We start from the raw sequence: 26,440 nt of genomic DNA, 5'->3' as shown, positions 1-26,440 counted from the left end.
TTTGAGACCCCTATTTTGCCGCTTCTAATCTCGTGGTTCTCAACCAGTATGTGATTTTTGCCCCCAGAGAACATCTGGCAGCATCTGGAGATATGTTTCGTTGTCACAGCGTTGGCAGGGGGCGGAGTGAGATTCTGACACTACTGGTCCTTAGTGGGTAGAGGCTACGGATGTTGCTGAACAGCCTACCGTGCAGGGCGCCTCGCGGGAGAGAGTCATTGACAGTTAGGGCCCTGCGAGTTGGGCTGAGGGGAGATTCCCACCTAGGGATGCTGGCTGAGCCTGCTGACGGGCTGTTGAAAAGAGCTGCTGGAGCTGAGGGGTCGTTTGTGACCGACAGAGTGAGGTATTTGGGCTCAGTGTCTCCATCTACTCTTCTAACTTTACCTGGATCTCTTTCTCAGCCCCAAGACTGGATACTCATTTTATGTCTTCCTGTATCACCTTGATAAGTATATGGTGATTTTGAGGGGGAAAGAAAACAGGGTAATCGTTTTATCTGATGAAAGCGTTGTTTGCATTAGCATAATTTCTATCTCTGGCTATAAAATTTCTAAGGTGGTACAACACATCCTCTTTGTCAGCAGAGGTATGGCAAGATTTATCTCAATTCATATTAAACGACCCTGATGTCAGAGAAGAAAAAGTTGGAAACACTAAAGCGTTTCACTTCAGTGAAGAATCAACTCACTGAACTAAAATTAATCTTAAGGAAAAGTTATATTAATCAAGTATAAACTTTATAATTTAACCAGACCTGACTAGTTTTTAGCTCTCATAAGGAAACATAATTGTAATTACTCAAATAATTTGCTGAATTTTATTTTAGAATAGTGTGATAGGAATGTCTTTAATAGATTAACTATTAAACATTGTTTTGAACAAATAGCTGTCGACAAACGCTATATAGAAATAGATTTTGAAAGGATTATTAGGGTTTTCAAAAGTTATTTGCATAGATCATATTGATCACATTCATATTGACTACAGCCGTGTCCTCACCTCTGTATTTCCTTCTATTATTCTTCATATCCCTAGCATTTTAAAATAAAGACTATCTATGTATGTATTCAAATATACTCAAATTGTCATGAAAGCAAAACCCAAGAAAAATAGCTATAAAAAGACATCAGTAAGTGCCTTTTACAAATATGGCCTGATTTCCACTTACACGTATTAGCTGATTTATTTTAGATGGTGGTTTCCAAACCTGTAAGTGTATCAGAACCACTTAAGAACTAGTGACACGGCTGGGAATCTCAAAAAAAAAAAAAAAAAGCAGCAAGCTCTCCAGATGATTCTGACATCCATCTGTGACCATACGGGCAGTTGCGCTGTTAATACCGATGCTGAAGTAAGATTTAAATGAAGAGGCTAAAGATAGTTTTGAAATGTTTCATTTGAAACCCCCAAAATACTTTAGGTACTGTTACTCCCCTTCCAATGAATAAAAATGTGTGTTGGTGGGAACGTAATGTGTTAAGATGTGTTAGTAATCTTTTTTTTATCACAATAAGGACATTGATGTCAGTGCATCTAATTCAAATTCACAAAGGATTGCCTATTTTTAATTCTCTGTGATGTGAATGAAGTCATTAAAACTGTGATCATTACTTTGGTCAATAAGAAGCTGCTGACCTTAAACAGATAGACTACCAATTATTTCTCCAGCAAACATGGGCTTATTCAGGGCCAGCAAAGAACTGCAATTCGGGGTCTACAACCATGGTGAGCCACTTGCAAGTCCCACACGACAGGGACAGGAGATCTCTTTTATTAAGGGGAAAAGGAAGCTGGGAGGGTTATAGTAAACAGAGTCCACTGGAGGAAGTGAGAGTTTAAAATATAGTGGCTTTTCATTGGAGTCTCTCATTGGCTGAGCGCTTGCCAATCAAGAAAAGGAAGGCTTTCTTCTTCCTTTTGGGCTCTGCTATCATTGTAGGGCATTTTAGCCAACGCTATTTTACTGAGGTTTCTGTTTATTAATTTTTACTAAGTCATTCACCTAGACATAAAGCAATGGAGACTATCAGTTTTAGTGAATATCGTGAAAATATAAATAATGCATCCCCAGAAACATCACAATAACATTAAGTCCCCAGAAACTTCCACATGAATCTAATAGTGTGTAAATGAGTCACAGTTCTAACTCCCATTTCTGTAAATAGGCTGCAGGGCAGCTCTGAGAATATAGACTGAAGAGAAAAAACAAGCATCCCAACTTTTACTTCTTCCCATTTCATAGCTTTGCTCTTTGCATGCTGCTAATAAACATCTATGGATTCCATCCCCACTGCAGTGACCCACTCCAGGCTTTGGGAGGTGACACCTCATGGATAATAAGTACAAGGCGATGTGGAAAATACTACTTTGTTCTATGAATGATAAGTGACTTCAAAAGAGTGGTTTCCAGGAGTGCAACACATTTAAAATAAAATGACAGTTGATGGTTTATTGATTATTTACTGTGCTGTAAGTACTGTGCCAAGCGTTTTACATTTATTATCTCATATGAGTCACCTATGAGATAGGTACCATCATAGTTCCTATCTTACAAATAAGGAAACCAGGGCACTGATAACATACCCAAATATAATATAAATAGCCCACTAGTATTAGAGTTTCTAAATAATTGTTTTAAAGCAAAATGGAAAAAAGTCACATGAAAATAATGGAAACACCTGCAATTAATAAAATTTCTAAAACCTGACACCAGAGTGTCCACTGTTTTAGCAAAGTATGTGATTTTCAGACAGCAAGCTATGGTGTCAGAAAACTTCAAGACATAGACTTAAGACATAAAACTTCAAGATCTGCGCCCACTCAAACGGATTTGAGTGGCACAGGAAGGGCCGGGGACAAAATTCTCAGCCCTGTTTCCAGGGGCTAGATCTATTTAAAGTAATTATAAAGAATTAAATGAATTATACTTCGTTTGGCAAGAAGGGGTCAATAGGGCAGTGCTTGATGGTACCCCTTGCATCCCAAGAGCTTACGTCCGCCCGCGTTTCACACTGCCAAACTGAAGGAAGGACGACAAGGCCCTCGGGTGAGCTGCTACCGCCCCTGCGTTCTCTCTGCAGCCTAGCTTTCCCCTTTCCAGGTTCCAGTGACTTCCTCTGAGCCACACACCCAGCGTAACAGAGAGAGCTGGACAGGTCCCGGGGAACGAACAGCCGTGCCTGGCATCCCCTCTGCCTTCGGCCCCTCGGGCTTTGCGTATCCCTGCTAGCGCCGCGCTGCAAGGTGCAGCACGCGACAGGAGCCTCCCAGGTCCGCGGTGGCTCCCACAGGGCGCGGCAGCCCAGCTCTGCGTCTCCAGGAGAAGGCGAACGATGCAGCACCGCCCGCGGCGGGAGGCTGCCCGGGGGCGCGGGGCGCGGGGAGCGAGCGCTGCTTCCGCGGGGCTGGGGCACGGGCGCCGCGCACCACGCCATCCCCTCTCGCTCACACCCGCGCGAAGAAGTGGCCCACCTTCCATTTCCTACATGAAAGAGTTCCCTCTTCGCAGCTTGGAGAACTAAAAGTCCTAGACTTTCAGGAAAAGCCAGGCATTAGAACCCCTTTGAGATGAGTTGAATTGGAATGGTTTTTTAAAAGGGTTTTAGATGGATTTATGCCTCACCTTCCTGAAGCTATACAGATATCAGCTTGTCTTCTGAAAATCCTTATCCTCAGTTTTGGAGATTGCCCCCGTTATTTGTAATTCCTGCTTGGAACTCGAGTCCCTTTAGCTTTGTGACATATGCTAATTAACCAGGACAAAAGACCTTCTCCGTGTTCTCCATCCTCCAGCTCGTTTTTGGATACAGGGCATTGCACGTGTGTGGGGTAGGGCACGTTGTTGCTAGTGGTACTGTTCCGGCTGGTTACATGCCATTTGCTTGATGTCAGTTTTTTCCCCCAGCAACTACTTCCAGACAGTGGTATCACTCTTATGTATTATGCTTCCAAAAAGAAAAGAAAATTGCAAAAATGTGTTGCTAAAATAAAGGAATGACACATACATTTACCATCATTCATTTACGTACTAAATGGGGACACATCCGTTATAGAGTAAAACCAGTTTTTAAAGGATTTTGATTTCATGGTTGTTAATTCAAATGTTTATTCTCTCCCTTAAATAGGAGTCATATTCATACAAATTTCCTGTCAGTTAAAGAAAAACAAACATTTATTTTTTTTAATGTAAAACACAGTTACTGTTTACTTAAAATGTTTATGATTGTGAGGAAAGAGTTCAAAATGAATCTGGCCGTTTCTTCCCTATGGTTGCCTCCATCTTTTGGTGCCCAGCCCTCTGGCGGAACCAGGTCCCTCCTCCTTCCCCTCAGGTCATCCCCTCAGGTCATCCCCTCATTGTGCCAAATCAGGACAGAGAAGCAACCACTCCAGGGCCCAAGAGATAGGAGCACTGTGCCTTGTAACAATGAGATAACTTCCAGAGGTCACATCCCACATTCTAGCCTTTTCCCTTTAGATTTTATCTTCAAATTGGACTTTACTTAAGCATAATAAATGGCATTTGAACAGCATTTTGCAGCATTTAAATCACAGGCATTATCTCATGGGCCTTGCAAAAACCGGACAGGGACTTCCTGAACCATCATTTTCAACACAAGGCAGCATTTCACATGGCAACTTCTATACAGCTGCCCAGAACGGCCGACAGCATGCAGCCAGACAGATAGTCAACTTTAGGCAAATTTGGTGATTTGACTGAAGCAATCTGATTGGTTGCAGAGTGGAACAGAGCTCTAGGATAGGAGTGACCAGGAGCAAACAGACAATGATCCCTCCCTGCCCTGCTCACTTACTCTGCAGATGTAAACATAAATAGCTCCAAGCTAAAGGGTAGGCACACACCAAATAAACTCTTTCATTGTGTTCTTAAGTAGAAGGAAAAAAAGCTGTTTCCGAGGTAAAGGATATTTGGGAAAGACCAATTGTAGCTGCTCTATTGAGTGATTACTACCTGTCAGTCACTCTCCTAAGTGATTTGCAAGTATTGTTTTTCATTTAATTCTTATGCCTCCCACAGACCTGTGAAGTAGATAGCATTTTTCTTTTTCTTTTTGTTATCTCTTTAAAAAGATGAGATAATTGAGTCATGGAGAAGTTTCTTGTCCTCAGACCTTTCTCCTCAGCTTTGAGATATAATTGACATATAACATGGTGTAAGTTTAAGAGCATGATGATTTGATACACATATATATTGCAAAATGACTACCACAACAAGATTGGTGAGCACCTTTATCCTTGTCTAAGTTCTAAAACGCGGATTCAGGGCCAACCTGATTGCAGAGACTAGTTCTTAGCAGCTAAATGTACTGCCTTGTGATAAAATTTACTTAACCTATTAAAGGAAACGAGCATTTTAAATTGTTTTCTAAATATATTTGTTTAAAAATTGAAAAATCAAGAGCCTTTACTTATAAGCCAATGATTTGGTTTGCTAGTACCTACACGCGTGTAACTGAGAATAGCTCTGGGTCCACAAACTGGACTGTGCGGAACTCTGTCTCCTCAGTACTGGAAGAGACCTGAAGCTTCTTACAAGCCCTGCTCAGGAGTCTCTGAGAGAAGAAGAATCGGAAAACAATTTTAGAGCTGGAAGGAAACATACACATAGTTTAATCTCACCTTTTCATTTTATAAATGAGAATACTGAAGCTCAGAGAGATTTCCTGACTTTACCAGGTTATACATTGCTAACTAGTAGCTTAGCCAGGATTTGAGCCCAGGTGTTGTGTCTGCATTCTTTCAGTTAGACTAAGCTGCCTGCAGGTCCATGACAGAGAATTTTCCATCTCCTTTTCAGTGTTTTAGGAAATGTCAAAAGCTAATATCCATGTACTTGAATAAATTTATCTAAATTTATTTTACCTCTATTATATACATTGGTAAATGAAAATGTGTTCGGATGTCCCAAGAGTGCTTGAATTTCATGAGTTTTACATTTCCTACAAAGGGGCCAGGCCCAACAATTTAATTTCCATGGGCTAAGAGTGTGATGAAAGCCTTTATCCTGACAAATAATTGGTTTTGAGAGTAGGGGCTAGAGATAATTCAGAGACAGGACAAGCACTTACTCATTTACTCAAGCAGACGTGTGTTGCACACCTGCTGTGTTTTAGGCGCTGTGCTAGGTACAGGTCACACAGATATAATCACAACATGCTTCTTCCCTTTTAGGAATCCTTTTTCCCTTTCTTTACTATTAGCAAAGGATCTGATACAATCTTGCTGCTCTTACACTAGGTTTCCCAAGATGTATGAAGGGTACTATTTGGGGTATGCCACATGATTTTAGGTGGTAACAGACAAGCATTTGAAAAAACTGTTATGAGTCCATTTCAACGTATTCTAGAAAAATGAAAACAGCTCACAAACCCATATTTCAAGGATCTGATGGTTTAGGACGTGGCGACTTGTGCTGGGGATCCGCTTTCTGCAGACCACGTGTACCACAGCGGGACACTCGGGCCTGTTCTGGAAACCTTCTGCCATACCACTTAGGAAGCACGATGATACGGTTTTTTGAAGGTACAAGTAACGTGGATTAATAGCACGGATTCTGCAGGGACTGACTTTCTGCGTTCATCACTGTATGCTTCTAAAAGATGTATCAACTTTTGAAGGGTGACAGTCATTTAGCATGTGAGGTGTAATACACAGCTTTATAATGCTCTTCACTCAGTGGCCTTTCTCTCTACGGAGATTATTTTTAGGCCTCCACATTAGGAATTGATTAGGGTTGTTACATTATTTGCTTCAAAATATTTTATTTGTAAAATATGATGATACTTTTTTATTATAATTTTATGGTTACCTTCTAGTTACGGAAAATAATTATTCACTTTTTCATTTTTAATTCAAAGATGTGCACCTGTGTTCATGTTACAAACAGTAAACATCAAAACTAATCAGTAAAAGCAAGTCATGGTAAACCTGCTTGTTTAATGAGATGACTGAGCTTTCAGTTTGCACCTGTAGACTCAACCTGCATACTTGGGTGACAGGCTTTCTCCTGTATTAAAACTACCTGCCTCACGCACCTACATCACTGCCAAGTACCTGGCTATGACGGACAGGGCTACGTGCAAAGGCTATATCAGTCCAGAGGAAGCTAGCATTTCAGCTCTCCTAACTAAGAAACCCCGATACTACGTATGATTTAAAAAAAAGGGAGAGAGAGAGAGTGAGAGAGAGGAGGAGGGAAACAATAGCAGACTTTCAGGCCCAATCTCCAGAGAGTTTGATTTAGTAGATCTAGGGCTGATAAATCTGCATTAAATCCAAACCAAAACAAAAAACTATTCATCATGAAAAAATTCAAACTGACAGAAAAATATTGTAAAAAAAAAATCCCCATATATCCCATTACTTAGATTGAACAGTTATTAATATTTTGCCATGTTTGCTTCCTCTATTTTTTAGGAAAATTAGTTTGTTTTTTGGCTCAGCCACAAGGCTTGTAGGATCTTCATTCCCTGACCAGGGATTGAACCCATGCCCTCAGCAGTGAAAGCACACAGTCCTCACCACCAGACAGCCAGGGAATTCCCTGAATTATTTTAAAGCAAATCCTAAACATCATGATATTTCACACTAAACATGAGTAGATGTCATTAGATAACCAGGTACCATTATCTGGTTACACAACTAAGAATAATTTCTTAGCCTTCAAACTTTCCACTTATCCCCAAAATATCTTCTTATAGTTGGTTTGTTAGAATCCAGGTTCAAACAAGTTCCATGTTTGAACTGCATGTAGTTATTACACAAGTTAGTTTTTGTTTGTTTCCTAGCTTTGTTTTTTAATGAAGAACTCCCCTTTCATGTGAAACCACCATGAATCAGTGCTTCAATCAGGCTGGTTCTCTAGGCTTTTAGAATACAATCCAGATTTAGAAAGGGTCACAGATATCATTCCTCTTTCAACATCTTTCTATGCTCTATGGGTTTACCAATCTGGGTCCTTGTTGGAGGCTTTAGACAGAAGATGGGTAGAATGAGAAGAGTTGTCTGGATATGTGAACTTTGGGGAAGACCCTATGCTCCTAAAGCAACTGCAAATTTTCTGTGTCATCTTTCCCTCAAATGTTTTACAAAATGTTCCCATGATTGAAAGATTTTCTTTTCAAGCAGCTCAGAAAATCCCCTTACAGCATCCCTCTGTTAAAGGCTGATAACGCACATCTAATGTATTAAAGTCTTCTTGGTGTTGCACGTATTTCACTCCACGTTTCCCAAATGTATTTGACTATGGAGTTGGGTTTTTTCCCTCCACCACAGTTCACCTGTTACCATGTTCTGGAACGTAGTTTGAGAAGTGCATTGATCTATTGTACTATTATTACTGCTTTTATTAGGTACAACCAGTAAACATTTGCTCTGGCAAAGCACCTTGTAATCACTTTTGCTAGTTCTTCCCCTCACTCTGAGATCCTGTGGTGTAAACTGGTATCTTTATTCCCATTCAGAGATAAGAGCTACTAAACACGTAAGCTGAGTAACAAGTTACTGCCAGAGTCAGGATTTAATTTAAAGCCCTAAAATTTGAAGACGTAATTGGCAAAAATCCAAGTAATCCCCAAGTACTAGAGTTTGTGTTGGCTGTTGGAGAAAAAGTAATTTCACAGAACATTACTCATATTCTCACCTCTCATCCCCTGTCCCTCTTACCGCATTCCCAGCCTAAGCAAGAACAACCCCTAACTTGATGCTCTACAGAACAGAACAACTAAAGGGAGGTGGTGCCAATGCCCTTGAAACCAGGCATCCTAAAGATGTTATCACTTTTTCTTTCATGATGACCATAAAGCATTTATGGAAAAATACGGAGCAAGAGACACATAGATAAAATATGCCTACAGACAGAGATTAAGGAGGCCTCGACCGTGGAATCTGTAAGCGTGTTTCTTTGAGACAGCTCCTCCAAGTAATCTCTTCCTAACGCTCCACCCCGCTTCTCTACTGCTATGACCGCCACCACGCAGGGATGCCAGGTGGTGGTGGGCGGTGATGACATCAGCAACGATTCTGCTTACCCAAGGGAAGCAGAACTATTACTCAAAAAATGTACCAGTTTAATTCTGGAACGTCTCAGTTTCTCACCCTGGGTGGTAAAAATGTCTCTGTGGATTTTCTCTGCTCTATCTGGGCAAGTGCTCAGAAGGAACACTCTTTTCTCAGCTGGGAGAAAACCAAATAAGCAGGACTACCACTCCTTTTCATCCTTCCTGAAGCTTCGACTTTGATTCCTAGTCCCTACGGTTTGAACGTTGTGTATGCACAGGCAGCAAAGTTTGGCAGTGACAGAAGCCCTGTACCACAAGTTAATTGTTGGCTGTATAATTCAGACCATTGTAAATCTCACTGTTATATTTTCTCACTAGTAAACATTTACATGACCTTTTTTCTCCGTTTCTTAGAATTTTCCTATTTATTTCTTCTCAGTTGGCAAAGTGAAATAAAATTGGCTCAGAACTAGGTGACCTGGGCTTGAATGCCAGCTTTACTCACTGTGTGACCTTATACAATTTACCTGACTTCTTTGAACTTTCACTTATTCACTTGTGAAATGGTGATTATAAAATTATACCAAAGATTATGAAAATTTCATGATCTGAAAATATGAAAATGCTTATCTCATATCCAGTGTGTGGGCAGCGGACAAATGTTGGGTTTTCTGCTTTCTAGTCTTCTCCTCTGCTTGCATTCTTTATCACCCAATCCCATCATTTAGGGAAGAAACTCAAGAATAAATGACTTCCCTGAATTTGACTGTTTGCTTGTTTTCTTTGAAATAACACCAAGGGCTATGAGAGGCTTATCCTAAAGGGATCTGCTTCAATTTGCTGGAGCAGAGGAGGCGTTGTATAGGAGAAGCAGCTGACCCGTTAGCCAGAGGGAAAAGACAGTCAGTGCTGAACCTCCACCCCTGCCCACATCAAGTGCTAGGTGTGTGTGTGTGGTGTGTGTGTGTGTTAATTTATTCTACTTGTTTGGCCAAAACAAGAAATAGCAAATAAGCATTTCCTTTTACACTTGTACAGACATCAAAGGGCCTGTTTCAAGTTGATAAATGACCTCTGGCAATTTTAGGACACTTATGATCCTACTGAATAGGTACAATTAAAAAGACAGAAAATAGTAAGTGTTGACAAGGCTGTGGAGAAACTGGAACTCTCTTACATTGCTGGTGGGAATGTAAAATATGCTTTTCACTTTTAAAAATTATTTGGCAATTTCTTAAGAAGTTAAACCTACCGTCTCACCCAGTAAGTTTGCTCTTAGGAATCTACCCAAGAGAAATGAAAACATACATTTACACAAAGACATATATATGAATGTTCACAGCAGCATTATTTATAATAGCAAAGAACTGGAAACAATTCCAATGTCTATCAGCTGGGCACGGACAGTGGAATACTATTCAGCACTAAAAAGGAACGAACTCCTGACACATGCTGCAAACAAGGATGACGCTCAAAAACATTACGCTAAGTGAAAGAAGCCAGGGGCAAAGGACATACTGGATGACTTTGTGCACGTGTCTAGAAAAGGGAAATCTATGGAGACAGATTTGGTGGTCACCTAGTGTTAGGGGTGGGAATGAGGATGAATTGAAAAGAAGTATAAGAGATCGTTTAGGGATGTGGGAAATGTTCTCAAACCAGATTGTGGTAGTGATTACACACCTCTGTGAATTTATTAAAAAGTCATTACATTGTACATTTACAATAGATGATATCAATTATACTTCAATCAAGCTGTTTAAAAAGAATGCTTATTGTTATGTAATTCACGAAACAATCTCTTTATCAAAAGTAGCATTCGGAGGTTGTGGAGAACATGGTAATCAGGGTGTATTCCTGGAAATAGGAACACATCTGCCTTTCAGCTCAAATATTCGTTATTCTCTGATTCTAATAGCAAACAACCCCAGTGCTCCAACTCTCCAACTGGGTACGCCGTGAACAGAGGAGGGAAGCAGCACCGGGTGATGCCAGCCACAGGAGAGAGGGCACAGAGGGCAGACGAGCAGACTGGAGCTACTTCTGTACATCCATGTCAGGAATGGAGGCGGCAGGACACACGTGCACGGCCTGATCCTGTGCAAACCAGCACCCAACGTGCCCATCCTGCCACCTCCTGCCTTGGTCAGCGGTCGCTCTTTGCCCCGCCCTCTCCCACTCCAGCTTTTTCTAATCTCCAGCTTCCTCTGAGCTGTGCTTCTCCACCTATCAGTGCCTCAGTCATCTGTGCACCAGGGTGTCCTATCTGGCTAGAGCTTCTGAAGTGTCTTAACCCCTGGATGTAACAGTTCAAACCAATGAAAACCCTATCTTCCAATCATTATTTTCAGTTACTTACACAACTTCTTTCTAGGTCTCATTCACAAACATATACCTAAGAAGCTAAGATTATTAATTTGCAAGTTACGTTATTGAAGAAAATGAACATGGGTGAGAATCTCAAAGAATAGTGAAGTTTGATTAGTTGAGGACTTGATAATTTAATAATTCTCCCTTTTCTTTCATCCAGTTCCAGTATTTCACCAGAAAATTATGACAAGAGAGGGAGAAATGTTATGCAAATGTATGTGATGCACTCCTAAACTTGATGGTTGTAATTCTACAGGCATACAAAAATAATCAGAAATTCTGTGAATTTCACACAGAAAATATGAGATAATTTGGTATACAGTACTTATTGAAAGTAGAAGCCTGTTTAAATCTACTTAAAACTGAAAATGCCCTCCCAAGCCTATCTGCCAATTGAATAGTCTGGATTTTGAATTATATGGGTTTTTTTTCCCCATAAGAAGCTTAGAGTACTCTACAAATAATAGCTAATAATTATTAAGTTATCGTGATGTTCCAGGCATCTTATTTAATCTTCATAATGACCCTATGAGATAGGGACAATAATTACCCTAATTTTACAAATGAGGAAAGTAAGACACAAAGAGGTTCTCTGCTCAAAGTGGCCACTGATAAGTAGACAGCCAGGATTCAAGTCCAGGTCTTTCCGACTCCAAAGCCAGTGTCCTCAGTCACTACACTATACATCTAAATAGACTTCATGATAATATCTTGTAAAAACTGTCACCCTCATTTTTACAAATGGAGAAGCCACAAGGGGACAAGGGAGAAGCCACAAGGGGACAACGGCATATGACTCGTTGAAAAATAGGCAACAAGTCGGTTCTTTGTAGATTTCTGTCCTCGAGCCATGTGGGCCTCCTATTCAGTGTTTTATAAACTGTTCACCAGGTTATAAGACTCTCTTGAATAGGACTCTCTTCTTTTAGGGTACTCACCTGACTTTCAGCTATAGGTTCTCCAGACAGACAGAACATTTCAGACACTTCATTTGCTGGAAATCACTGGAGTGGCTGAAAATAAAAAGACCATTTGTGTTCAGGTTACCAGGTCATTAGAGCTAATTAAGCAGCAACTTTGGTTTACATTCAATGCAAAGATTCTGGCATCCATTCCACTGAGAAGACAGGAGATTATGGATCAAGAACATTACCACATGGTGGATAGATGCATATATTTTAAGTAACTAAAACTAGTCATTTGACTAAGGATAAATCACTGTATATCAAATTCCTTTAAAATCCCCCTTTGGTGCGTTTCAGAATTGTTTATTGTCTTAATCTGATGTCAGGCAAGAGTAGAGAGAAGCCTGACAAATCCTGAGAACAGAGCGAATGATCGGCAGAGGAACATGCTTCAAAACCTTTCACTGTGAAGCACTGACTGCCACCATACTCCCTGCAGAAATCCCAGTGCTGAGCCTAATGTTGCTGAGTAAAAAAAATATCCACACAGCCTGTAACATGATGCAACCTTTCCCATCTTCCCTACAGACGTCTCTGATCATGAGTTCAAACAATATTACTCAATAATTTTTATTTTCCCTCGATAAGAGAAACCTCAAAACTCTTCCATCTGTTTGGCAAACGAATTCAAGACAGAATCATTATTTTCCGGGTCTTGGTACGTAACCAGTAACAGCTTCCATTGATTGACAGCCTACTATACAGAAGGCATCGTACTTGGCATTTCACGTTATTTCTAATCTGGACAGCTTGGCAAGTTAGGTCTTCTTGTACCTATTTACAGGGGATAAAAAGAGAAAACTAGGACTGAGGGAGGTTAAAAAAATTCTGTTGGACTCGAAATTCATGTGCTTTGCATCACGCTTTCTCGCTCTTCATCCAGCCTTGGAGTACCACTGAGGATTAGATGATTGGGGGGCTGCTTGAACAACCATGCATAAATTGCCTACTTAATGCCTAACAAGTGTAGGAAATGACACTCCCCCAAAGTGAGACGTGGACCTTGTTCTCCAGTAGCTCACAATTCAGTCAAGAGAGGAGAAGAGGATGAAGTTCTAAGAAGAGTGATTCAGACCGCACGTGCTAGAGGGATTCAGAGAAGGGCCCCTCTGTGAGCTGATGGGGACGGGCGGAGCCTCCGCACATGAAGGGAGGCCTCAGTGAACCTGACAGAAGACACAGTCTGGATGAGCAGAGGAGACAGGGAGAGGCATCCCTGGCACGAGGAATGGGCACGATAAATCCCAGAACGGCGAGGACACCCACCTGGCCGCGGTGATGAGGTGTGTGCTAGGGAACAAAGAGACTCAGATGCTACGGTGACTTGGCCTCTGGTAGCTCGTTACACTAGAGAACTCATGTTCCAGTCCAGGGCCAGGGAATAGTTATGCAGGCACTGTTTCCTGTCATGGGTAGAAATATATCTATTCTTTGCCAACACTCAGGGAAAAAAAAAAGTAAGGGGAGTCCCGAAAGGTCATGGAACAAATATAGGTTTATTATTTTTTTTTTTTATTTTTAAATTTTTTTTTGGGGGGGGGTTACACCAGGTTCAATCATCTGTTTTTATACACATATCCCCGTATTCCCTCCCTTCCTTGACTCCCCCCTCCTCGAGTCCCCCCCACCCTCCCTGCCCCAGTCCTCTAAGGCATCTTCCATCCTCTGGTTGGACTCCCTTTGTTATACAACAACTTCCCACTGACTATTTTACAGTTGGTAGTATATATATGTCTGTGCTACTCTCTCGCTTCGTCTCAGTTTCCCCTTCACCCCCCGCCCCCTCCCATACCTCGAGTTCTCCAGTCCATTCTCTGTATCTACATCCTTGTTCTTCTCACTGAGTTCATCAGTACCATTTTTAGATTCCATATATGTGAGTTAGCATACAATATTTGTCCTTCTCTTTCTGACTTACTTCACTCTGTATGACAGACTGTAGGTCTATCTACCTCATTACATATAGCTCCATCTCATCCCTTTTTATAGCTGAGTAATATTCCATTGTATATATATATGCCACATCTTCTTTCTCCATTCATTTGTTGATGGGCATTTAGGTTGCTTCCATGTCCTGGCTATTGTAAATAGTGCTGCAATAAATATTATGGTACAAGTTTCTTTTGGGATTATGGTTTTCTTTGGGTATATGCCCAGGAGTGGGATGACTGGATCATATGGTAGTTCTATTTGTAGTTTTTTAAGGAACCTCCAAATTGTTTTCCATAGTGGCTGTACCAACTTACAGTCCCACCAACAATGCAGGAGAGTTCCCTTTTCTCCACAGCCTCTCCAACATTTGTGGTTTCCAGATTTTGTGATGATGGCCATTCTGACTGGTGTGAGGTGATACCTCATTGTGGCTTTGACTTGCATTTCTCTGATGATGAGTGATGTTGAGCATCTTTTCATGTGTTTGTTGGCCATCTGTATGTCTTCTTTGGAGAAATGTCTATTTAGGTCTTCTGCCCATTTGTGGATTGGGTTATTTGCTTTTTTGGTATGAAGCTGCATGAGCTGCTTGTATATTTTGGAGGTTAATCCTTTGTCCGTTGTTTCATAGGCAATTATTTTCTCCCATTCTGAGGGTTGCCTTTTAGTCTTGTTTATGGTTTCTTTCACTGTGCAAAAGCTTTTAAGTTTCATGAGGTCCCATTTGTTTATTCTTGATTTTATTTCCATGATTCTAGGAGGTGGGTCAAAAAGGATCTTGCTTTGATGGATGTCATAGAGTGTTCTGCCAATGTTTTCCTCTAGGAGTTTTATAGTGTCTGGCCTTACATGTAGGTCTTTAATCCATTTGGAGTTTCTTTTTGTGTATGGTGTTAGGAAGTGTTCTAATTTCATTCTTTGACATGTTGCTGTCCAATTTTCCCAACACCACTTATTGAAGAGGCTGTCTTTTTTTCATTGTATACTCGTGCCTCCTTTGTCAAAGATAAGGTGCCCATATGTGTTTGGGCTTACTTCTGAGTTCTCTATTCTATTCCATTGATCTTCCTTTCTATTTTTGTGCCAGTACCATACTGTCTTGATCACTATGGCCTTGTAGTATAGTTTGAAGTCAGGAAGGCTGATTCCACCAACTCCATTTTTCCTTCTCAAGATTGCATTGGCTATACGGGGGACTTTTGCGTTTCCATACAAATCGTAAGATTTCTTGCTCTAGGTCTGTGAAAAATGCCATTGGTAATTTGATCGGGATTGCATTCAATCTGTAAATTGCTTTGGGTAGTACAGACATTTTCATGATGTTGATTCTTCCAATCCAGGAACATGGTATGTCCCTCCATCTGTTTGTGTGGTCTTTGATTTCTTTCATCAGTGTCTTAAAGTTTTCTGCATACAGATCTTTTGCCTCCTTAGGCAGGTTTATTCCTAGGTATTTTATTCTTTTTGTTGCAATGGTGAATGGGAGAGTTTCCTTAATTTCTCCTTCTGCTCTTCTGTTGTTCGTGTATAGGAATGCAAGAGATTTCTGTGCATTAATTTTGTATCCTGCTACTTTACTAAACTCTTCAATTAGTGCTAGCAGTTTTCTGGTAGAGTCTTTAGGGTTTTCTATATATAGTATCATGTCATCTGCAAAGAGTGACAATTTTACTTCTTCTTTTCCAATTTGTATTCCTTTTATTTCTTTTTCTTCTCTGATTGCTGTGGCTAAAACTTCCAAAACTATGTTGAATAATAGTGGTGAGAGTGGACACCCTTGTCGTGTTCCTGTTCTTAGAGGGAATTCTTCCAGTTTTTCCCCATTGAGAACGATGTTGGCTTTTGGTTTTTCATATATGGCTTTTATTATGTTGAGGTAATTTCCTTCTATGCCCATTTTCTGGAGAGCTTTTATCATAAATGGATGTTGCACTTTGTCAAAAGCTTTTTCTGCATCTATTGAAATGATCATATGGTTTTTATCCTTCAAGTTGTTGATATGATGTATCACGTTGATTGATTTGCGTATATTGAAGAATCCTTGCATCCCAGGGATAAACCCCACTTGATCATGGTGTATGATTTTTTTAATGTTCTGTTGGATTCTGTTAGCTAGTATTTTGTTGAGGATTTTTGCATCTATATTCATCAGTGATATTGGTCTGTAATTTTCTTTTTTTGTGACATCTTTGCCTGGTTTTGGTATCAGGGTGATGGTAGCCTCGTAGAATGAGTTTGGGAGTGTTCCTCCTTCTGCAATATTTTGGAAGAGTTTGAGAAGGATAGGTGTTAACTCTTCTCGAAATGTTTGATAGAATTCGCCCGTGAACCCATCTGGTCCTGGGCTTTTGTGTGTTGGGAGATTTTTAATCACTGCCTCAATTTCTGTACTTGTGATTGGTCTGTTCATGGTTTCTATTTCTTCCTGGTTCAGTCTTGGAAGATTGTATTTTTCTAAGAATGTATCCATTTCTTCCAGGTTATCCAATTGATTGGCATAGAGTTGCTTGTAGTAGTCTCTCATGATCTTTTGTATTTCTGAGGTGTCCATTGTTACTTCTCCTTTTTCATTTCTAATTCTGTTGATTTGCATCTTCTCCCTTTTTTTCTTGATGAGTCTGGCTAATGGTTTATCCATTTTGTTAATCTTCTCAAAGAACCAGCTTTTAATTTTATTTATTTTTCTTATGGTTTCTTTCCTTTCTTTTTCATTTATTTCTGCTCTGATCTTTATGATTTCTTTCCTTCTGCTCACTTTGGGGTTTCTTTGTTCTTCTTTCTCTAGTTGTTTGAGGTGTAAGGTTAGGTTGTTTATTCGATAATTTTCTTGTTTCTTAAGGTAGGACTGTATTGCTATAAACTTCCCTCTTAGAACTGCTTTTGCTGCGTCCCATAGGTTTTGGGTTGTTGTGTTTTTGTTGTCATTTGTTTCTAGATATTTTTTGATTTCCTCTTTGATTTCTTTAGTGATTCCTTGGTTGTTTAAGAGTGAATTGTTTAGCCTCCATGTGTTTGTATTTTTTGCAGTTTTTTTTCCTGTAATTGATATCTAGTCTCATGGCATTGTGGTCTGAGAAGATGCTTGATATGATTTCAATTTTCTTGAATTTGCCGAGGTTTGATTTGTGACCCAAGATGTGATCTATCCTGGAAAATGTTCCGTGTGCACTTGAGAAGAAAGTGCAGTCTGTCGTTTTTGGATGGAATGTCCTATAAATATCAATTAAGTCGAGATGGTCTAATGTGTCATTTAAAGCTTGTGTGTCTTTATTTATTTTCTGTTTGGATGATCTGTCCATTGATGTAAGGGGGGTGTTCAAGTCTCCCACTATTATTGTGTTACTGTCGATGTCCCCTTTTATAGCTGTTAGCATTTGCCTTATGTATTGAGGTGCTCCTATATTGGGGGCATAGATATTTACCATTGTGGTATGTTCTTCTTGAATGGATCCCTTGATCATTATGTAGTGTCCTTCCTTGTCTCTTTTGATAGTCTTTACTTTCAAGTCTAATTTGTCTGATATGAGTATTGCTACTCCAGCTTTCTTTTGACTTCCATTTGCATGGAATATCTTTTTCCATCCCTTCACTTTCAGTCTATATGTATCCCTTGGTCTGAAGTGGGTTTCTTGTAGGCAGCATATAGAAGGGTCTTGTTTTTGTATCCATTCAGCCAGTCTGTGTCTTTTGGTTGGAGCATTTAATCCATTTACATTTAAAGTGATTATTGACATGTGTGTTCCAATTACCATTTTCTTAATTGTTTTGGGTTTGTATTTGTAGGTGTTTTCCTTTTCTTGTGTGTCCTACTTAGAGAAGTTCCTTTAGCACTTGTTGTCAGGCTGGTTTGGTGGTGCTGAATTCTCTTCACTTTTGCTTGTCTGGAAAGATTTTGATTTCTCCCTCAAATCTGAATGAGATTCTTGCTGGGTAGAGTATTCTTGGCTGTAGGTTTCTCTCTTTCAGGACTTTCAGGATATCCTGCCATTCCCTTCTGGCCTGCAGAGTTTCTGTAGAAAGGTCAGCTGTTATCCTTATGGGTTTTCCCTTATATGTTGTTTGTTGCTTTTCTCTTGCTGCTTTTAATATTTTTTCTTTGTGTTTAATTGACGTTAGTTTGATTAATATGTGTCTTGGTGTATTTCTCCTTGGGTTTATTCTGTATGGGACTCTCTGTGCTTCTTGGACTTGGTTCATTATTTCCTTTCCCATGTTGGGGAAGTTTTCCACTATAACCTCTTCAAATATTTTCTCAGACCCTTTCTTGTTTTCTTCTTCTTCTGGGATGCCTATAATTCGAATGTTGGTACGCTTAATGTTATCACTGAGGTCTCTGAGACTGTCTTCTAATCTTTTTATTCTTTTTTCTTTTTCCTGCTCTGTGGCATTTATTTCCCCCATTCTATCTTCCAGCTCAGTTATTTTGTTCTTCTGCCTCAGTCATTCTGCTGGTTATAGCATCTAGAGTATTTTTAATTTCAGTTATTTTGTTATCCATTGCTGTTTGTTTTTCTGAGTTTTTATGAACTGTTTCTTGTACTTTCTCTATTTTGTTATTGAGATTTTGTATCATTTTTACTATCATTACTCTAAATTCTTTTTCAGGCATTTTTCCTATTTCCTCCTCATTTATTTGGTCTTGTGGGTTTTTTTCCTGCTCCTTTGCCTGCATGGTGTTTCTTTGTTTCCTCATGGTTGTCCAAACTTTTGGGGTTGCTTGTCCAGCTATGTCGGGCTCTCCGCAGTCCTTTCTGGTGTCCGAGGCCGTCTGCTGGTGTTCAGCTGGTTCTCTGTGGGAATTACTGCGTCCTTCTGTGCATTCCCAATGCATCTGCTCAAACCAAAATCCTAGCTGAGTCCTCTCAAAGCTCTTGACTCTAGCTCCTGGGATTTCCCGAGGCCTGATTCATGTTCTACCTAATTCAGTAACTTCTTCCTGTAACAAATATAGGTTTAGAAAGCAGAATTTCTGGGTTCTGTTTTCAGTTTCAGTCATTTCTTCTCTGAAAATGCAATAGTAGAAATTATTGAACCTCTTCTGAATTAGTTTCTGCTAAATGGGAAGAAATATATCACCACCTCTCCCAACACACAGACGAATTCATCCCATTCGAAATATGCAGACTGTCGGAGGTATGATACCAAGTGTTCCAAATACTGACTCTGGTAATGAGAGTGCCCCCAAACTGCCCTGCTTCATGCCTGCATCCCTGTACCTATTTCACTGCTCATATTATGCTGGAGACGAGGTGGGCAGCAAATGACGTGGTTTTAAAATTAGTGTAACAGGAGAAAAAGCTTTAACTGTCTTTATAGTCTTCAAGCATCGTTTCTAGATACAATGTAATTATTGTCCTTACCATTTTCCTGCTACCTGGACAGCTTGAAAACTTTCCAAGGTGTATAATTACACAGTTTTTAATTTGTGCAAGATTGGGGTGAGCCATTCTGTTAGTGAGTTTTAACAAAGCAAGTTAGCCTTCCAGACACGTTTTCCCAAGCTCCCTTGGCTCTAATTTGGACTTTAAAAATTCATTTTGCTAACTTGCTGAGCATAAAATATTTGGTGCTGATGTTTAGCTATCTCAGTGCTGCAGTTTAGAAGGGCAAGTGAAAAACATCCCTCTGGGCTCTGGGGGCTGGACAGAAGCAGTTTTGGACTCTATTTACATTCACTGGCTAAGCAGTGCCTAGCAGAGGCTGTTATAAAAAGACAGAGCAATGGGAGAAGCATATATATTCCACCATGGGATAATATACCCATACACACTCACCCTCCACAAATCCATCTTGCTTTTAGGAGGCCAGCAAAATTAAAGCCAGGAATGAGAGTCCAATTTATCCTTTTATACATCACTCCAAGTCTTCCAGACTGTTGAAATTTTCTTTTATCTGAATCTGTGAATTTTTTGCCCACATGGTGTTCCCAACAAAGGCTACAGTCTCTAAGCTGGGAAACATCAAAACAAGGTTCATAGGAAATTCTTTGAATCTATTTCCAGGGCCACTAAACCACAGTTCCTTCCTTATTAAGGATCTACAATATCTTCTTGCTTTCATTCATTTATTCAACATGTATTGACCGCCTACTACAACTACAGCAAATACAGTCCTGACACTCAGACTTCTCCTAGTCCAGTGGAGGAGACAGGTGATAAATACAGTGTAGAGTCCTGCAGTGTGGTCAGGAACTAGGTGCGCATGGTGATGGACCGAGGGCAGAAATGCTCAGGAGGTCTTGCTGGATGGAAACTGTGTTAGCTGGGAAAACCGTGTGGGACGAGGAGGACTGGTCCAGGTGGAGAAGATGTAAAGAGGTGTTCTAACTGGAGAAACCGCATGTCCAGAGGCATGAGAAAATGTGCGTGACCTTTGCAAAAATATGAACGATGACAGAGCTGGAAGAGGGCAGAGGCATTTGCAGAATCATAGCTTTCAGAGTCACCAGCCAGCCTCTGGTGTTCACACTCTAATCAATTTGAGTGTTTGGATCTGTGGAATTCAGGAGCCCATTCAAAAGGACATTTCCTTTATTGGCAGTCAGGAAGCATGATGGCAGACTGGTTCAAAATGCCTGCCTCCTTGGGGCAGAGGTTCTGCAAAGTGCCAGCTGGTGATAAAACAAGGGTCTCTTGCCTCATTTCTTAAAGTATGATCAGGACGTCCACCAAGATCAGTTTTATGCTGTGTTAACAACCACCTATTCTCTTCTCAGATTCCATGCACCTAAGGTGTTGCTTTAACACATAAAACTCAACTGATTTTACATTCTGAGCTATTTTCCTCAAGGAGCTGCCGGCCTTATTTATTTTCACTGCACATCCGAGAAAACTGAAGATCTTATGACAAATGACAAAGCCACAGAATGAGTCAGTGCAGAGAAAGAATCAGATTGAAGGACACCCGAAGCTTGGTGTGGGATGCGTCTTCAGGGTGCTGTGAGTAGGAGCAAATACCCTGGACCAGGGACAGAGCTTGTGTGAGCTGGGTCAGGGACTGACTGAGTGAAGCTCTAGGGCAGGAAATGACTCTACTATCAAAAGACTTGAGGTTCACAAACATGCAAGCAGCCACTCTCTTCTGTATTTCTTCCTGTGACCGAGGATCAGGAGTCAGGACGGCTGCTCCCCCTTTCCTATCGTCTGTGACGCTCAGCTCCGGCTGGAAGACTGCTTTTCTGCTCTTGAGCTGCCCTTAGTGCTCATTCCCCCTCGTGTCACGGGCGCAAACGTGGCGAGGGTAAGACGTAGCCTGTGTGCACCCGGGGGATGATGCTGATGCCTGCTTCTCCCCCCGACGGCTCCACCCAGGCAGGTGCCCTTCGCACCAGACAGGAACCTGGGGGCTTGGGTAACCTGGGTGCAGCTGAGGGGGTGGGAAGGGAGATACTCTTGAAGAGAAAAACTACGCATGCAAAGTTAAGTACAGAAAGGAATAACTATTTAGGAAAGAAATCACAACAGGTAACTGAAGACTTGATCTGGGATTTTTCCTAAAACCTCTTTAGGGGAGTTCCCAGCTTTGCTTCCGCAGCGATGCTTCCCGACTGCATCTGGCTTTTGCTTCGCACCTACGACACTCTGCAGGCTCAGCCCCTCCCAGCACTCACAGGGACCAGTGCAAGTGAGGGACTCGAAGCTTATGCTTCATGGCCCTCAGGGGTCACCAGACCCAGGACACTGATAAAGGCTGTTGCAGAATGACTTGGAGGTACGTCCTGGTCTGCCAGAAGGTGCCCGGTATTCTTGTTTAAGTTTTTTCCAGTTTTATTGAGAAATAATTGACATACATCACTGTGTAAGTGTAAGGCTTACTGCTTACACAATTGATGTACATAAACTGTGAAATGATGACCACAATAGGTTCAGCTAACGTCTATCTTCTCCTCTAGCTACAATAAAAAGAAAAGAATAAAGAGGAAAAAAAACTTCCGCTCATGATGAGAACTCTTAGGATCTTCTTACAGCAACTTTTCTGTATAACAGGCAGTAGTGTGAACATCCTACATTACATTCTTAGAATTTGTTCATCTTATAACTGGAACGTTGTATCTTTTGACCACTTTCCTCCAATTCCCCCTCCCCCAACTCCACCCCCCTCTCCCAGTAACCACAAGTCTGATCTCTTTTTCTGAGTTTGATTTGTTATTGTTGTTTTCAGATTCCACATATAAGTGAGATCATATGTATTTGTCTTTCTCTAACTTATTTCACTTAACGTAATGCCCTCGAGGTCTTTCCATGTTGTTGCAAGTGTTAGGATTTCTTCAATTTTTATAGCCAAATAACATTCCATTATATATATATATATATATCCATTCATCCATCTATGGACACTTGCGTTGTTTCTGTCTTGGCTATTGTAAACAGTGCTACTATGAACATGGGGGTGCAGATATCTTTTTGAGTTAGTGTTTTTGTTACCTTTAAATACATTCCCAGAAGGGGGATTACTGAATCATATACAGTAGGTCTGTTTTTAATTTTTTGAGGATCCTCCATGCTGTTTTCCATAGGGGCTACACCAGTTTACATTGTGCACCAACAGCGCACAGGGTTTCCTTTTTTCCACATCCACACCAGCATTTGTTAAGTCTTCTCTTTTTGGGGATGGCCACTCTAACAGATGTGAGGTGATAGCTCATTGTGGTTTTAATTTGCATTTCCCTGATGACTGGTGGTGTTGAGCTTCTTTTCATGCACCTGTTGACATTTCATATATCTTCTTTGGAGAAATGTTTATTCAGGTCCTCTCCCTATTTTTCAGTTGAGTTATTCGGGGTTTTGAGTTCTTTATATGCATTGGATATTAACCCCATATCAGGTATATGGTTTGCAAGTATTTTTTTCCATTTTTAGGTTGCCTTTTCACTTCGTTGATGGCTTTGCGGAAGCTGTTTAGTTTGATGTAGCCCCTAGTTTATTTTTTATTTTGTTGCTTGTGCTTCAGGTGTCAATCTAAAAAATCATTACCAAGACACAGGTCAAGGAGCTTTGTTCCTATGTTTTCTTCTAGGAGTTTCATGGTTTCAGATCTTACATTTAAGTCTTTAATCCATTTCAAGTTAATTTTTGTGAGTGGTATAAGATACAGGTCCATGTTTAAATTTTAATAATTTTTCCTTTTCATTCTGAAAAACACAGTCCCGGTTTGCCTAACAAAGTGTATGGCCACTCTGCTTATGTTGGGCATCTCTGTGACCACACAGGCTAGTCCCAGGTGGGGGCTTTCAATTCTAACTTTAGCATCTTCACTGCCTGTCTGCCCCAAGTAGGTCTGGTAGAATCTCTGTTTCCCAGTCTCAAAGTGGGGGTAATCACATTGACCTACTTATTGTGAGTTGCAAGAAAGGTTCCTGTTTTGTGTTTTTCCAGCTTCTTAAAAGTCATTGTTTTGGTATCATATAAATTAACTCTTTAAAAAAACTTGTCCGACGTGTGTAAGGCCTCTTCATTTAGACATCCAAGAATCTGTAAGTAATACCATCTAATCCAGCAGCCTTAGTTCTCTCTGTTATGCTTTCATGGAGATCCACCCATCCTCTTGAACAGCCTACAGGGTGGAGCCGCAGGACACTCAGGCCTGGTTAAAAAGATCAGCTGGGTGCCTTTTGGGTGAAACATTGCATCTGAATGTGCTGGTGGGGTTAAGGAATGTTATCTGGCAAGAGCTTGGCCTCAGTGGGTCACACGGTGTCCCTTCATCACTATTACAGAAGCACAAGCAGGAAAGGGAGGCAGGAAAGCTCCGCCCCCACGTGAGGCCAGGTCGCAGGCTGGACCAGTGAGAAGGACAACACAGCTCCACCGTGGGCAGGCTGCTGGATCCAACAGGCCACTTCAGAGCCTCTGAGTCAGACGTCAAGCGCAAATAACCAGGCTTATTTTCCCTGCCAAAGTCACATGCCATGTCGAGGTCACCTCAGAAAGTTTCCTCTGAGTGCTGATTTGGGCACATAAACAGTGGTGTGGTCAGACGCCACGTTGTGTTTAAAGTAATTATACTACAGCGTTGGAATGGGGTGGTGTGAAAGCCCCATTGCAGCCAGACTGAGTCTATCAGCAAAGCGGCAAGTCAGCTGGCCTGGATCCTGCTTCTCCCTGAATGTGCTGCTTCCTGCTGGGGAACGGTCTCTGGGAAAGTCAGAACCTGGGGACACGTGTGGGTGCACTGCCCAGCTCTCTAAGGCTGGTGCCAGCTTGCAACCAGCAGTATGTCTGGGACCTGCCTTGCGGACGTTGGCCCATAGCCGCTGGGGTCACTCACGTTCAGTGGGAGCCCTTGGAAAACTGCTGAGGCTGACAGGAGTGGCAGTGGCCTGGGTCTGCTTCTTACCCTGTCTTGCCAGATCTTGCTGGGGCTGGACAGTTACTGCTCAGCAGGCTGGAGAAATGCAGCCAGAGAAAGGCTGGTGGTGTGGGCAAGTCTTCCTGGGAAGGGTGACATCTCCAGATGTGAAGACGATTTCTCTCCACGGCTGGTTGCAGAAGCCCTGCCTGCATGGGCCCAGGCACGCATCTGACTGGTGAAGTCTAACTTCATCCTAAACACACGGACACAGGGCCTCATCTCTCCTTTTCCACTTTGGAATCGTGCCTTTCTTAGGGAAAAAGACCTAGTAATCACCCCTCTGCCCTACATCTTGGAACCCGATCCCCAGCCGTGGGCCAAATCAGTGGAACGTTTCTTGTGCCTGGGGAGAATCGTTTCCCTTTATCCTCACAGAACTTCCTTCATAAGTTAGTGCTGGCGACTGTATTCATGCTAACTAGCCGCCCTTGATGGATTTACTTCATGCAGTTGTAAATTTTAGAGGAAACGTTCCCCAGCCAACTTAAACGTAGAAGTCACAGGACAAGCTGAGTGGAAATCAGGTTTGGATGACCTCCACAGAGCAAGTCAAGCCAGTTCCCACAGGGTTTAAGCACTGCGTTCCCAGGGAGGCAAGTCAAAGTCGAAGGACAGACCTGGAAGAAACCTCACAGGGGCCGTTTAGCTCAGGCACTTTGTTTTACACCGAGGGACCCGGGGCTCGTACAGGTGAATGAAGCCGCCCAATCGCACAGCTATTTCCCACTCACCCCGACAGTGAAAAGGGCACGGGGTCACTACTGACTCCAAGGGAAATATCTGTTTGTTTTCTGGAGCAAATTAAACACAGTGGTCATGAGCAAAGGCCTTGGCGATTTTTCTCAAGTTCACCTTTCTTTTCACCTTTTAACTTGTTTTCCTGGAGTAATGTTATATCTCTAAAGAAAACATGTGGAATCCAGCTGATGAGATATTTCAGATATTCCGAAAAGTATACAAAGTGGCTGATGTAATTTTGGTAGGTACGGGGACCAGCTGTTGGAAAGTATGAACTCCCCAAACATCTGGACTGATCTGTGTCCTAGGTCCCAGTCATAAACTGTCCGTTAGCTATAAACCTTTATGCTCTGAGTCTGGAATATTCTCTGAGTCCCCATCTGTCTCTGGTGCTTTAAGAGAAGTTAGGGAAGGTAGTGATGACGGGGAGGTTTGCTTTATGGGCTATTTGGGAAGAAATCTTTCTTGTCATGTTGATGACAACTCTTCCAAATGGCCTTTTTTTCTTTATGTGTTGGCCTCAGATTCATTAGAAGTGAAAGTCAAGGTTTTCTCTTATTTTTTTTCTTTTTTCTTCTCCTTTCCCTCTCTCTGTCCCTCCCTCCTTTCCTTCCTCCCTTCTCTCTCCACTTTCCATCCTTCCTCTCTCCCTCCCCCTTCCCTCCCACTTGTCTTCCTCATTCTTCTCTTCCTCCTCCTCCTTTTCCCCCTTATACCTCAAAGCTCAACAGTGCGACTTAATCAACAGTCACCCACAGTCACAGCTTGCAGAAGCGATATTCTATCCATTGGTCACTTGTCAGGCGAGAAACCCGGGAGCCATTCTTGGCGCCTCTCAGCCCTCACCCTTCACGTTCAATCCATCACCATGTCCTGCCAATTTCACGTCCACAATACACTTCAACTCTGCCTATCTTGCTTCTCATCGCCATCTACTCGCGTCTTCCCAGGCCACCATCATTTCTTGGCCTCCCACCTGGTCTCCCGTCTTCCACCCTTGCCTGTCTCCAATCTGTTCTGCTCACAACAACCAGGGTGCCCTATTAGCGAAGTCAGCAGGGG

The 26,440-nt window shown here is 41.6% G+C and overlaps 1 protein-coding gene across 6 annotated transcripts in view; it reads right to left on the bottom strand.

Annotated features, from left to right (window-relative positions):
- The window catches only part of FRMD6 (FERM domain containing 6), a 225,931-nt gene that overhangs the window by 77,864 nt on the left and 121,627 nt on the right, over positions 1 to 26,440 (bottom strand). For all 6 annotated transcript variants that reach the window (XM_057723863.1, XM_057723858.1, XM_057723864.1 and 3 more), the window contains one exon: positions 12,332 to 12,406. In XM_057723863.1, coding sequence (XP_057579846.1) covers positions 12,332 to 12,370 — 39 coding nt within the window. In that variant the 5' untranslated portion in view covers positions 12,371 to 12,406. The remainder of the gene's footprint in view (positions 1 to 12,331; positions 12,407 to 26,440) is intronic.

This window comes from Hippopotamus amphibius, chromosome 2, assembly GCF_030028045.1.
Source record: "Hippopotamus amphibius kiboko isolate mHipAmp2 chromosome 2, mHipAmp2.hap2, whole genome shotgun sequence".
Taxonomy (NCBI): domain Eukaryota; kingdom Metazoa; phylum Chordata; class Mammalia; order Artiodactyla; family Hippopotamidae; genus Hippopotamus; species Hippopotamus amphibius.
This window is presented reverse-complemented; position numbering and strand designations above follow the sequence as displayed.